The 14119-nt window shown below is 43.8% G+C and overlaps 1 protein-coding gene and 1 long non-coding RNA gene across 2 annotated transcripts in view; one reads left to right on the forward strand and one right to left on the reverse strand.

Moving 5' to 3' along the window:
* Window positions 1-14119, reverse strand: part of DRC11 (dynein regulatory complex subunit 11) — a 105649-nt gene that overhangs the window by 90870 nt on the left and 660 nt on the right. Inside the window, exons 2-3 of the mRNA XM_075755934.1 lie at window positions 3770-4094; window positions 77-190 (exon numbers count right to left, since the gene is read on the reverse strand). Of these exons, the coding sequence (XP_075612049.1) occupies window positions 77-190; window positions 3770-4094 (439 nt within the window). The remainder of the gene's footprint in view (window positions 1-76; window positions 191-3769; window positions 4095-14119) is intronic.
* The window catches only part of LOC142602308 (uncharacterized), a 109216-nt gene that overhangs the window by 24875 nt on the left and 70222 nt on the right, over window positions 1-14119 (forward strand). The window lies entirely within an intron of this gene.

Consider the following 14119-nt stretch of genomic DNA (forward strand, 5'->3'; position numbering starts at 1 on the left):
TCGTGTATTCAGACACGTGTGGCTATAAACTAAAAAAAGTTAAGCACGTTATTATGTAGGTATGTGGTATGCTTACCTGTATTTGCAATCCAGTATTAAGCAAAACCTGATCGAGGATTTTCTCCCTCTGCTGCAGGACTTCCAGCTTCTCTTTAATGAAATACCTTGGGATAGGTACTTCTATGTCTTCCTAGAGGAAGAAATAGTCATGAGATGCTGTTTAGAACCGCATTAAAATCACATTATTTATTGAACACCTTCACAAAGCAATTAAATTGGACTGAGACTGTTGAATATTTTGGAGTGTTGGGGAATTTGACCTCTGTAACAGCTGCTGAGCTGTTACTTTGCAATTACTTAAGGCCTAATTCAACAAAAACAAATAAATCAACTCAGTTTCTGAACCATGGCAGCCCAGAAATTTTTCTTTTTATAATGGCTCAATTATATTATCAAACTGTTAAAATATTTGGCAGGGTTGCTGGAAATCTAAACATGATTTCCACCAAATTGAATACCTCTGGTTGTATGATCATCCCACTTCTTTTTTTTTTTAATCAACATGAAAAATAGATCTGTTCTCTTGCATTTTTTTAACCATTACAAGGAACCAAAGCACAAGTCTACCTGTAGACAAACAGTCACCGTCTGTGACTGCAATATCTTGGTCACTTCTCAAAATCAGGTGTGATTAGAAGTGGCTGCCTTTACCTGTTTCTGTCATTAACAAGATAACTGATTCACATTTCTACTGATTTTTCTCCTGTAGAATTTCACTCTTGTTGAGAAATCAAAAAGACACAGGAAGACAAAAAAAAAAAAACCCGCCCCAAAAGTTAAGATGCTGTGGAGTGGCATGACCAGTTCTTTGTATCTATTGAAGACTAGAGATAATTCTCCAAGCACATTTACTGGCAAGTACATATATATATTTTGATTTTTTGGGGGGGCTGGGGAAGGGAGGCGGGGGGAATGTGTCTTTATAGGTCTGGTTCATACTGGTGCCGTGTTCCCTATAGACTGTTTCAGGAACACCTAGAATATCTCCTCAAACAAATGGTTTACCCAGAAGGATAGAAGGAGGGATGAGGGAGACAGGCAGTAGTTACCCTGTGGTGCTGCTCCTGAGGAGATGCACGATCGATTTACACAATAGTTTGTCCCCAGGTATACGTGAACACTTGGTACTTTTGCCCAGGGAGCCTGCGGCAAGTGCCAGACTTGATGCTGTGCTACTACTGCTCTCTTTTTCTGTCTGCTACGGAAACTTGGTGGGCTTTGACCTGCTCGGGGAGACCTTTGACTCGATCCTTTGCAGCCTTGATGCCACCTCTGGTGTGGACAGATGTGGAGGAGAAAAGCGCTGGCTGTAAAGAACAAGCACTGCTCCTGCCCTGACGTAGGCGTGTGGTAAATGTGCTGCTTGTGAGCCTTCCAATATTTAGAGCAAGAATTTGCAGGGAGGGCTGTGGCCAATGCAAACAGCCCCTGTGAACTGCCAACTTTAAGATTTCATTACTAATTCCCTCGGTTGCACGCTGTGCGGACCGGGACGTCCCTATTATGGCAGCATAAGAAAGCTTCCAAGTAGGACTCTGTTTATCCCTATTGATTTTTATCAATGCAGAGGTCTGGTCTGCTAAAGTTTCTAAATATTTGTCTTGTTAAGCTCCCTGTTTGCACCTTCTAACATCCTTGACTGTTGATGGAAATGATTATACGTTGTACTTCAAGAGTGCAAATTGCTTGAGGCTGGATTACAAATCTGGCTGGTTTTAGGTATAAGAAATCAAGCAGTTTCTCTGGACACCCTTGCAATAGGATGAGAGGGCTTTTACGCTGTCGCGTAGCAGTGCAAGTCAGTCAGTGTAGGGGCGGTGAGTGTATCTGATGCCTAACCTGGGCTTTAGTTACAAGTCATTCTGGACTCTGACTTTTACTGACTGTAAAGATGAGATCAGAGCCTGAATACTGGGACTGGAAGGGGTGGGGAGGAGGGAGCCTGCTCCTCTTCCTCATCTCTTTTTGGGGCTCAGCATGGAAAAGTTAGGCTTGTGATGTTTATCCTCAAGTCAAATTTGCAGCTTTTTAGCTACTCCTGGCTCCAGATGGGATTTGTGTATCCAAATACCTTTACAATTACCCCAGGAAATAGAGTGACCGAGTGTTGGAAGGCAACCATACAAAAACATGAGGCAGAGAACTAAAGAAAGACGAAGCTTGGCCTTACAGTGACATAGCAAAAAGTATGCAATATTATTGTGTAAGATTTAAAATGAGACTACTCTCTGTGTTCTCTGCCTGCAATCATGCTGGATTTTAGCTCATAAATAATATGAAAAGAAGGACTAGAGATATTCTTTGTGGACAGATTCTTTAAGAAACAGAAGTCATTTGTCAGGTACTGGCCAGTAATTTTGTTTTGGATCTAAGAACATGTGACTATTTTATTAAAAAAACCCCCAAGCAACCCAAACCATAAATCTGTATTCTTATCTACTATGGAAAACAAAGTTTGCTTGAAAAAAGCCTGAAATCTCTTCAGTACTTTTTTTTTTTTGTGGTAGGTATGTCATGCCTTCTTAAAATTAAGGTGTGGTGCTGGAATCTGAATTTATGCTTGTTTTTTAATAGATGTCAAGCATGACTTTTCAGACTTGCCAACTTTTTGCTGCAAGTGGATTTACTGATAAGTCATGAAAACAGCAGTGCTTAATAATTTCAAAATATGATTTGAAGGATCAATTTTCCTGGATATGTCTTTATACTCTCCAGTTTGCCTTCTCATAGTTTAAAATAGTTCTCTGCTATGACTAATGTAGAAGGTAAAGAGCTGGTGAAAACTCATGGCAATTACTATGCTAAATTTGCAGAGTGAAATACACAGGCAATCACAAACAGAAACATCTTTGCAAACCTCAAAATAACGCTATAAAGACATTAGGCAATTTATTCTGTGTTGTAACTGGGATCCTGAAAACAGCAGTAATTTAAGCTCCAACTTTTTTCTTCAGAAAAGCTGTCAGCAGCGGTACCTAAATTTGACAATAGGTGGAGCTGTCTGCGAGAGAAGTAACCACTTTTTGGCAGCTAATTTTTCATACTGCTTTTAGAGCGCAGCTTCAAGACTTTGCCTTATTGTCATATTCATGTGATTTAGTGAGCTGTCTGTCAGGGGGCTGCTTTGACATCAGGAAATCCTCAACCCTGGATGTTGAATACGCTCCCAGCTCCCGCCTCCTTTGCAATATGAGACTTGTCTCAGATTTCTCATTTTAGTTTAGAACTAATAGACCAGGCCATATAGCTTTTAGCATTACCTGTAATCTCTGGAAGATTACAAAGGGCAGACTGAAGCGGACTGTACCTTATCAGTTGCCCATTTTCTGTCTAATCCCACAGTGAAATCAGGCAGAGTCAAGCTGCTGTCATTAATAGCGAAGCTGTCTAAGCTAATGTGACTTCACGTGAGGACATGTGCAAGTGAAAGACCTACAGAGCCTATGCTGCTATGGAGAGGCAGAAATGCAGCATATTGATCAAGTGGATCAGCTTTAAAATCTTACTCTTGATCTATGATGAACATTAGGTATTAATATGCTCTGATCTTTAATAAAAATGCCATAATTAGTTCACTAGTATACTAGCGAACGTGCAGGAAGTGAAATCACTTGGTGGGACTTCACAGACTGCAAGTAAATGTGGCTATCCTTAAAATACAGGATAGGCAAAATTCCTATGAATTTGCTCATAGTAGAGGTAGACCTACCGGGAGAAGCTTTAGATCTTCCAGGATATTATCAATGTAATGAAACTCTGAGTTCTCCAGCTCCACCATTTCTTTTTTCATCTCCAGGATCCGGCCGATCACACCATCTAGTACTTGCCGAATGACTGCCCGTTTCTGCCGGTGAATGAGTTGGTCGTGGGCCGTCTCCAAGTTACGGAAGATTTGCATGTATTTGATGTAGGAAGTGGCTAACATCTTGAATACTTTCACGCGGTCCTTCTCTGGCTGGAGGAACTCTTCTCTTTCTCTCCGGAGCTGGATGTCGAGGTCTTTCTGGGCATCTGTCCACATCTTATTGTAAGTGCTAATTGAAAAGAGAAGACTCTGTTAACCTGACGTGAAAGGAAGAGTTAGAGCCCTGGCGTCATTGCGTGCTCTGTGTGTGGATTTCTCAAAAGAGCAAGCCTGGAAATGTGAGCCATTATCTTTTTATAAAGAGATTGTAACTACAGTGTATTTTAAAAACCATTAGCAAAAGTTTCTCTTTCTGATTGTTTTAAAAATAGGAATCTTAAAATGCTGTTTTAATAACGAAAGCTTAGAAAGCTAAAAACTTTTCAACTTTACCCTTAACACGCCTGAAGCATCCTTCAACTGCTTGAAGCTACAAACCCAACAGTGCCACAAGTTTCATTTGATTGTGCTAATTGAGAAAATGGTCTAATAGAAAAGGTTTCTCTCCCCAAAGCCCTTACGATGGGTAAAGGTCTCTTTTAGGTCTCTTTGTGTTTGGGATGAGGCCAAATCCACGTCTCTAAAGTGCGTGTTGCTTTTCTGCCTTTCTGAAGTGGTTGCTCAGAGCTAATTGTGCAGGGTAAAGGCTGTGTGGGTGCCAATGCTAAAGCGTAGCTGTGGGTGCTATTTAGAATGTGAAGTGAGGAAAATAATTTGATTTATGTCTATGGCAGCAACTGAACTCCAAGCAATTGCTAAATGTCTGCTCTAGTGGCTAGAGGACTAAGTGACATGGAAGATGTCACCTAAGGCCAGTTTAATTTCCAGAAGCGATAATGCTGTTTACTTGGTAGGTTCAGTAGGAATAGGTGGAGCTTTGATGTGAGCATGGGCTGGCTCTCAGTGGTAAAAGCAGATCAGTGCAGAAAATCATGGGAAATCATCCTAAAGGAGCAGGAAAAGGACTCTGGGCAACGAGGCTTTTATTTGGAACAGCAGGTTTGTCACTGACAGGTGCTAACATCTGCGGTAGCGAAAGACCCTTTTAGGTCCTGTTCTACTTTGTGACCTCTCTTTGCCAGGTGGAGACACTCTCTTGGGAGTGACAGGTGTCAAAAAATCTTACATCTTTGAAAATACTTCTCTACCAGCAGCAGGGCTAAGAGAAATTTCTGCTGCACGGAGACTCGGTTATGCTGGGAGAAAAACAGTTTCTTGACTCGTATTGTCAGGTTTGCAGGAGGAGAGGAAAACGGTGGGCTAAGGTAACAGAGAAAGCTGGCTTTTTTGTTTCTTAGACCTAGAAAGAAAGGCTGTTGGCCTCGATGGTGCAGTCTAGACCCATCCACGTGCTTAACCTTGCTCTGGCTTGCTGTTCCTAGAGCCTCTCAGAGAAGGATGAAGACAGCAAAAGGCCCTGCCACCATTAGATGAGCTTTCAGAGCAGACCTGAAGACTCCACAGGGAGTGCTTGTGTATTAATTCTGACAAGAAAGCTGGGCAGCTGTTAAGGTTGCTTGTGCTTGGTAATAAAAGCCTAAACTGGAGCTCTGTCAGTTGATCTTATCATTCCCAGTCTCAGAGTACAGACTGATCCCAGGCTTGTGCTGCAAGAGGGGTGGACAGGACAAACTCCAGCCCACTAGTGCCCCGAGCGCGGGGTGTGCGCTGCAGGTCCAGGATGCTGCTGGGACTCCCTGCAGCCGTCAGCAAAAACACCAACAATCTGAACCCTGCCATTGAATTTGCACCATTAACTTTTTAAAGTGCATATTATACTTTTCAGCTGACCTGGGTTTCTGCAGGATGCAGCTGGTCTTGCTTTTCCTAATGCCTCTGCAGCCCACCCAGGTCTTTCCCTTTCCTTTTTTCCAACTTCATTTACATCCCCTCGCACCACCCGAATCCCTCAATTGCAGCAATTAACCCGGGTGCAGGAGATAAACAAAATAAAACCAGCAGAGTGGAGAAGATTGGTGCAAACAAGACCAGCATTAGATCTGACCTAACAGCTCTGCTGGCTGATGGATGGGAATTTTGCACGCTTCCGCTGAAGTCAGGACACGGAAGAACATATACTGATGTGAGGTTCACGGGGTTTTCCAGCACAGGAGGAAACAAGGCAGTATTGTACTTACTTAGCTGTGCCTACTCACAGACTATTTGATAGTAGAGAGGTTATAAACCTCAGAGGAAGCCTGGTCCTGCAGGTTGTCCCCAAAACCATACTGTTGATTTATGAACAGCGGGTATCCTTGGGCTAAAGCGTTTCGAATGCAGGTTATTGCACGGAGACAACAGATTGTACCGCAACGAGAACCGACTCCGCGATTGTCCACTCCAATTTACAATAATCTCCCTTCTTCCCTCCTCTGACTGAGGAATGTCAAGTGGTTCCTCCTGCTGAGCCAGCTAATATCCAGTTTCTTTTTATATTTTGAATGACTTTTTGAGGGAGGAAGGGGGGACAGAGTGCTTTAGCCCTTCAGAGTACGTTAACATAAGGTAATATAGATGGAATGTAATTGCTTCCATAAAGCATTAGTTGATCAGATAAGCATTAAGATGATTGCAAGCATGTTGCTGTGGGTCAGATGTTAAGACTATGGATATTGTGGTATGTTTGTAGCTATTGCAGCAGTGATGGTCTGCGCAAAAGAAGGGACAGGCCCACTGGAAAATGAAGTGTTGAAGCAGAAGATTGATGTGGAACTGCTAAATTTTTAGCTGTGGTAAGCTGATAGTTCCTGCGCCCCCATTGCGGTCGGGGTGACGGACACCCTGGGGGGACCTGGCCCTAGTGCTTCAGTTCCTTAGGGACGTGATGGGGAACAGCAGGTACTTGGTAACTGGACAGTGCCAGCGGAAGTGCGATTTGAGTGTCTCTTTGCTTCATCCTGATTAAAAACTGGAGAACACACGCACAGCCACTTGTTTCCCCTCCCCAAAACAGGATTAAAATAATTATTTCAGGTTTTACTAGTGTCCAAATGGGAGCCCTTCTGGACTAGTTTGAAGGATCAGATGTGCTTGGTGTTTATAGCCCTTTCTGGAGGACTTGGCAGGGCTGCTATAATCCTGAGGAGACCTTCAGCTTTGGAGACACACACGTTCAAGGGTGGTCAGGAGGAGTGATGCATGTCTTCAAGGTTACGCATTAAAAGCAAAGGACAGGACTGATTGTCCTTGCCTGTTAATCAGACAGCATGCAACCCCTAAGTCCCTATTTGAATTTTTGCCTATTTACCCAGTCTCCCTTTGCATTAAGTTGTAAAGTCCCTCAAAATTGCTTGCATGACGTAGCTCTGGGTGCGCTGGCTTTTTATTTACTGTTACTGGTTCAATTCGTAGGCTTGTTTCTGTCCTGTAACAGGAAGGTTGCGAGCTGTATCCCTGCCAGAGGATGATATTGTATCAGAGATGGATTAGAGCATCTGACTTAAGGTCCGAGTGGTGGTAACCAGCAGGACAGAGCCTAATTTTCCTACTCAAGGTATAAGGTTATTAAATGCTGGAAAAGAAGGAAGATCTGTCTCTTGATCTTTGCAAGTGTATAGCAATATAAGGAATGCTGCAAATTGTCATAGCAACTACAAAATAGGAGTGTTATGGGGAAAATAAGCAACGCTGTAATGGGATGAGTAAAAAAACACATAAAGTGACTTAACTCCAGAGCCCCGAGAGTGCTTTCTGGCAGCTTACAGCTTGGAGGGAAGGTCAGGGTTTTACTGCCTAACTGGTGTCCCTTCTCCTTGCTCCCACAAAGTAGAAACTGAGTCTAAAACAAGGGCTTAAGATGACTCTTTTGCCATAGCATGACTTCTAGTTTGAGTCTCACTTTTACTGCTCAAAACAAAGCCTGCTCTGCTTATTTAGTGATGCACAGAAATATGTTTTTCTGCTGAAGTTATAAAGAGATGTTTAAAACCCTGCCAAATTATGCATCACCTCATTTTAATATTCCAGGGTCCTCTAACTCTGCCTGTTTGCTTGACCCATCTCTTGGAAAAACATGTAGGTTTTGAGTACAGCTGAGATTAGCCTGCTTACTTGTGTTGAATTGGTTTGGAGACTTAAGCATGCCCTTCTTGGAAGGATTTGTGCTGAGCATGCAAACTGTCCCTTAGTAGTGGAATCTGGCATCAGTGGGGTTACCTTTGTGTGTGTGGGTTTTTTTTTTTTTTTTTTTTCCCTCTCCCCTCCCTAAAGTGTCTTGGTGTTTTTACTTAGCTGCCAAAGGGAACACTATTTCTGTTATTCCAGGACATGGCACAGTTTGTACTCTAAGCTGTGTCTGTCTCTGGATTTGTATATGGGTGGCTTTGATGCCTGGTTTTTCTGGGCTGTCCTCCGAGGACAGAAATATCTCACACTTTCACATGCCAACCGTGCAAATGCAGAGTGTAGTACTGCATGGGCCCTGCTGGTTTTTTCTGATGAATGGGCACATGTAAAGAGATGGATGGGATAATATTTGATTCTGACTTGGCCCAGGTCTCTTCACCTAATAGCGAAACTCCTGTTTGATTAAATGAGCGCTGAATTCTGTGTGTTTTCAAACATTTCGGAAGCATCCATGCTGTCAACTGTAAGCTACCTGCATTTTTCCTTTCTCAGAAGATGAAACCACATTGTGTTGGGCTAACAGGGAATGGAGAAAGCACCAGCAGGGCTTGTGAGAGCGAGGGGATGCGGAGGGCATCAACAAGGAGCCCAGCACGTATTCACCACTGCGCAGATCAAGCCAAGAGTCACGGAGCAGAGGAGAGGCGGCCGAGACTTGGGTCTAGCGACAAGGAAGTGCGTGCAGGGGCCAGTCCTCAGGGTCTCCTCTAGATAGTTGGGGCTTGACAGGTCAGCCATTGTGCTAAGCCCTGGGCAAACACGGGGGAGGGAAACCCTGCCCTGCAGCCTCTGTAAAATAAAGAAACAAGAGACAAAGGTTGGGAGGGGAAAGTGAGGCCCTGAGAGGAAAAAAGGGGCTTGCACAAATGCTGCTGCTTTTCTTTTTTTTTTTTTTCTTTTTTCCCCTTCTTTCTACAAATCACCAGACTTAAACCGACTGCTGGCTTATTCAGGTCAGCGGTTACCTGCTCCCTCGCTACAACCTGCTCGGATATTGCGTGGAGACTGCAGGGCTAAATATATTATAGGAGTAGCCCTTTTATTTTTTTCTTTTGTCTTATTATAGACAAAACACTTTTGGGGGTGGAGAGGTGCAGACAGAAACAGAGATCAGCGTGGCCTTATGACATGACCAGATTGACTGAAAGGTTGTCTGAATCAATTCCTGATTTAACAGCCTTTAGCCTGCAGTCTGGAGCAGCGTGGAATTGTGGTTCTGAGCTCGGTCAGATCTGCCTTGCTCCTAAAATATAACTAGCCTTGCAATTATGCCAAACTTCTTAGCTGCTGGTGAACGTAACGCTGCCAGATGACTTTTTAAGTGTACTTGCTCTAGCCATGATGTTTTACAGGGTTTGGGAGCATTTGGGGAGAAGAAAGGATAAATCTCAATAGGCTTTAGTTTGTGATGGGGGAAGAAGACATCTACAGCCTGCTGGCGTTGTTCACGTGAACAGCTCTGTGCTTCTGTCGTCTCCAACTGCTGCCTTTGGTACTATGACAGAAAGCGAATAGGGGATAAAAGATTTTTGTGGCATAGACATAATGGGAAACTTGCAGGGCAGGCGAGGAAGCCTGCTTCGCTAGGCGCTGGTGGCAACACTGTGCCTCGGCAGGTCTCGAGCACGCCTGCTTCAGCCAAATTCACAAGGCTGATTGGAAAAATGGCTGTTTTCTTACAGGAGGATGTTAAGAAGTGATTAAGGTAGAGGAGACACTACTCTAAGCTGAACTCTGCTGTAGCACGCTCCAAGGGCTGTCCTTCTGTCTGTCAGGCTGCAATCCCACCTGGGCTGGAGGCTGCCCTTCGCTTTGAGGTGAGGAGGAGAACATCAGCCTCCTCTCCTCTTGCAAGCAGTATTCCTCCTGGCCAGGGAAGCACGAAAGGAAGGGAAGAAGGAGAGCTTTGGTAACGTATATCCAATTACTGTGCAGCGTTGCTGCAGCAGATGCTATAGTGAGCTCTTTGTTGAGAGACGGATGGCCAGAGCCGAGAAGACCCTACGTACTCAAGCTCCAAGCAGCATTTGCTTATACCATGCTTTACTGGGTGCGGTAATGAAATTTATTTCAGTGTTAGCCATCCTATGTGTGTCATGTGTGGTTTTTTTTTTAATTCCTTAGAAAAGGAAAGAGCAATCGCCTGTCCAGTTGCCTGGTTGATGCATAAAGGGCGAATGCTATGTCCGGGTGCTGCTCTACCCTTGCTAGGATCAGGAGGCTTTAAGCTCAAAACTAACACGGTCTGCTCAGCTTCTTGAGAATCATAGCTGCTTCTTTCACTGTTTCCTAGCAGAAGTGCTGCTGGGATATTTCCACTGACGATGCTTTCTCTCAAAGGAGACAAGGTATGAGTAATGCACAAGCTGTTTCCCTACCTGCTCATTAAGGATGGAGGCATGGGAAGGAGCTGAAGCTTTGAGTCTTAGCTGTGATCACTTTGATTCTGTTTTCCTCCTTTAATATAAGCAGGATGACATGCTAATGCTCACCAGGGGTGGAAAGAGGGGCAAAGATGAATCTGTGAACGCTTGGGAGATGTATGAGAGAGAGAACATGCTAGGAATGCCCAGGAGGAAGCTAATAATTGTGGCGTTTGGATGGAATTTGAAGAATATGGCCTGGGGCCACACGCTGAATGAGGGGATAAGAAGAAATGTTCAACAACAGCCCAATCGCTGAATGGGGCTGGGGCCCGGTGGGAAGAAAATAGGATGTGATCACAACATAAGAAACTGCATCGTAACGCAGCCATGTGAAGTGGGGGAGAAAAGAGAGGATTCAAAGTTGCACTGACTTTTTCTTATATTTTGGTTTTGCAACCTTAATTTTCTTTTAACTGAGCTTTGGGGATGTAATATAAAATACACAGCTCTCCTTTGGTTGCTTCTGTCGGAAGCAGAATGGGAGATCCTAAAGATCTTGTCTTAGATTAATGTTTAACTACTGACTTAATATAAATTCTATTTGTGACATGAGATTAAATTTTAAAGCTTTTTTGATTGTTTAAAGCTCCTTGGTGGCAGTGGCAAATGTCTTTTGTAGCTGATTAAAACCTGGCACAAATGGTAGCAGTGCCAAGACTCAGCTTTGAACGCGTCTGGACTAGGGCTGTTAGGGCAAGTTAAGAAATTACTGGTCAAGATCCTACAGGCTAAGTAAATGGTAAACAAAGTCATAAAAGAGGAGGAAGCACAGCAAGAAAACATAAATGCAAAAACATCTATGTAAATCTCCTGTTTAAGGTCTGGAACAAAATGTACATCTGTGTGCAAATGCTGGGGTTTGAGTACTTTAGGAAGTGCAATATGTCCAGCGCTCCTTCACCAACCCTACAGCAAAGGTAACGTGCTCTCTCGTGAGCACTGCAACTGTCCTTAGAAAATGTCAGACACGTCTGAACAAGCTGAGGGTGTGTTTTGGTTTTTGTTTTTGGGGTTTTTTTTTTTTGCTGGAGCTTACTGACCCAAATGAGAATATAGCCAAGTGCTGAGTGTCCTGTCTCTACCCTCATACAAAGCTTACTAAAGCTTCCGTGAGCTTTACCCCCACACCTCCGTTAAAATCACGAGGCCTTGAGGATGGTGAACGTGCCTCACAAACTGGAAATACCAAAATCCCAGCCATGTAAATTGTGTGCAGTGCTGCAAATGTTGCTGGCCTGACCGCTCCGACTTGCGGTGCATGCCAGACAACTGCCCTGCGCGCATGCTTTACTACAGCTAGCACATCCAACTGGCCGCATGGGACGTGTGCAATTTCTGTGTGTGGAGCAGCTGTTCTTCCAGATGTCTAAAAAGCAGCTGTTTACCTCAAGCTCAAAAAAAAAAAAAAAGCTATGCGCTGTGTAGCATTTCTATACAGGACACAGGATGTGACCGTACAGTATGGAAAACTCAGTATTATAGACTCGGCTGTCACTTACTGATGCGCCTACTTCTCTGTAGGATGGAGTTTGTTTTCTGTGTGATTTGGCAAGATAGGCAGCCATCCCCGTTCCCAGGCAAATAAGGTGATATCTCCTAAAATACTTTTGCCCAAAGTATTTTTTGCAGGGGTTTTCCCAAAAAAACCTGCATTATTAGCTCTTTGCTTCGCTGCCTTCAAGTTAAGGTAGTCTGTTGTAAGATATTTATATATACTTTTAATTTAGCATGGTTTAGGGTACACAGCCAGGATAACCTCACTACATAAAATTGCGTAACAGTAGCCTCGGTAACTTACTTGAGAATTAACTCAGCTGAACCTTGGAAAACAAGATAGGCTAGGACAAAAGGAAAGCATGCTCTGATTTCCTAACTACTGGCATTGATTGCAACTCAGCTCTGTGCTGGGGAGGAATGCACAAGGCTGTTAACAGTAAACATTAAAATAAAATTTTTATGGATTTGCCAGCAGCACGGTCAGCCCCAACCACTTAACAATCATGAAATTAAACCTTTAAAGCCACATATATTTAGGTAAGAATTTAGTACTTTTTATTCTCCTGATGGTTTGGGAGCATTTTTGCTTCACACTTCTGGTTGGATTTTTTTAAATTATTATTACTTATTTTTTAAAAACAAATGCTGAGATTCTCAGATTATATCCTGAATCCAGTTGCTGGGGCAATTAAGAAAAGCACAAACAATCCAGAAAAACGTGGTACATTCACCGAGGTGTAGAATAAAACACTCCAGCCTGTTGCTTAACTCAAGGTTGATGAACTAGTGTATATTCAGACTTGGGTTTACGAAGGCCTGGATTAGCCCAGCTGTAAATGCTGTGCACACCTATAGGGTGATTATGAGCCAAGCAGCATCAATGTCAAACCAGAATCCCTTACCCCCACCTCCTCATTCGGAAACAGAACCGTATCTATTTTTGTCATGGGGTGTGGAGATGTGTATCACGTTTATGTGGATTTGCTGGCAATGTGATAGGAAATGCTAAGGAGCCCTGCCTCTGTTAAAATTAAACTGAGTTAAGCCAAACAGTCGAAGCACAAGTATTTTTCAACTATACTTGACTTAATTCCTTTGGTGTTAATCTAGCTTAAATAACAGCAGCCGTGGTTCAGACACTCAGGAGGAATGACAGATTCTGAGTGCGTGTGCTCGGGAAGCGGTCAAACGCTATTTTGGGGGGGGGGGGTTTCCTTTTTTTTTTTTCCTTTTACACAGTGCAATTTAACTAACTATCCATTACTTTGTGAACTTCCCTTACCTGAGTCAGCATGCCAGTGCGAGGCACACTTAGTGCTGTTAGAAGCCAAGCTCTGCGCTGGATTAGCCAGGGATCTGAGCAAGCTTTCCTCAAACTTTGCGCTGCTGGGAGGCTGGGCTGGGTCTGTGTCCTTGGACAGAGCCCCCACACAGTCTCTGCTGTGTCCTTGGTGGTGATTTTCTTTATTCCTCTCAGCTCATCCTTTTCTCCTGAGCCAAGGAGCAAGGAAAAGGAAGCTACAAAGCCAGGGGCTGGCGGTGGTGTGTCGCTGGGACTGCAAGTCTGTTGAGGCAGGAGGCTGGGCTAGTGGAAAGCCGACGTGGAGGTGACAAGGACAGCTGCTCTAGTTCTGAGGCTGGAAGGGTGTTTTAGAGTCTGAGGGGGTCTACCTGGTGAAGAGTTGATGATACTGAGCAAAAGAAATGGGAGGTGCTGAGGCTGGTACTGCTGGCATGGAAAAGACCGTGGGTAGGAAGCCAGCAGCTCTTTCTTTTTGTCCTTTTTTTTTTAATCCCTAATGTACTATGATTTATTGAACTTGAGCAAGCCACATCCAGCTCAGCCCTGGGAACAAGAGCTACCCCAACCCTTGGCTGTGCCCAGGGTTTCATGCTGCTGGGCCTGGAGGCAGCAAAGAGCAAAATACTGAGGGATAATGTCACAAATGATGCTCACAGCTGGTTCCCAACTTTGTAGTACAGCAATAATAAGACTTTCTTAATGTATGGGCTTGGTATCTTAGTAATGTTTCTGGAGAAATGAGTACGGCTCCTTGCAGGCACTTTGATCCAATGCCATCATCAGTGCCTGGTTATTGCAAATAAA

The sequence above is a fragment of the Balearica regulorum genome, chromosome 6 (assembly GCF_011004875.1).
Source record: "Balearica regulorum gibbericeps isolate bBalReg1 chromosome 6, bBalReg1.pri, whole genome shotgun sequence".
NCBI lineage: Eukaryota > Metazoa > Chordata > Aves > Gruiformes > Gruidae > Balearica > Balearica regulorum.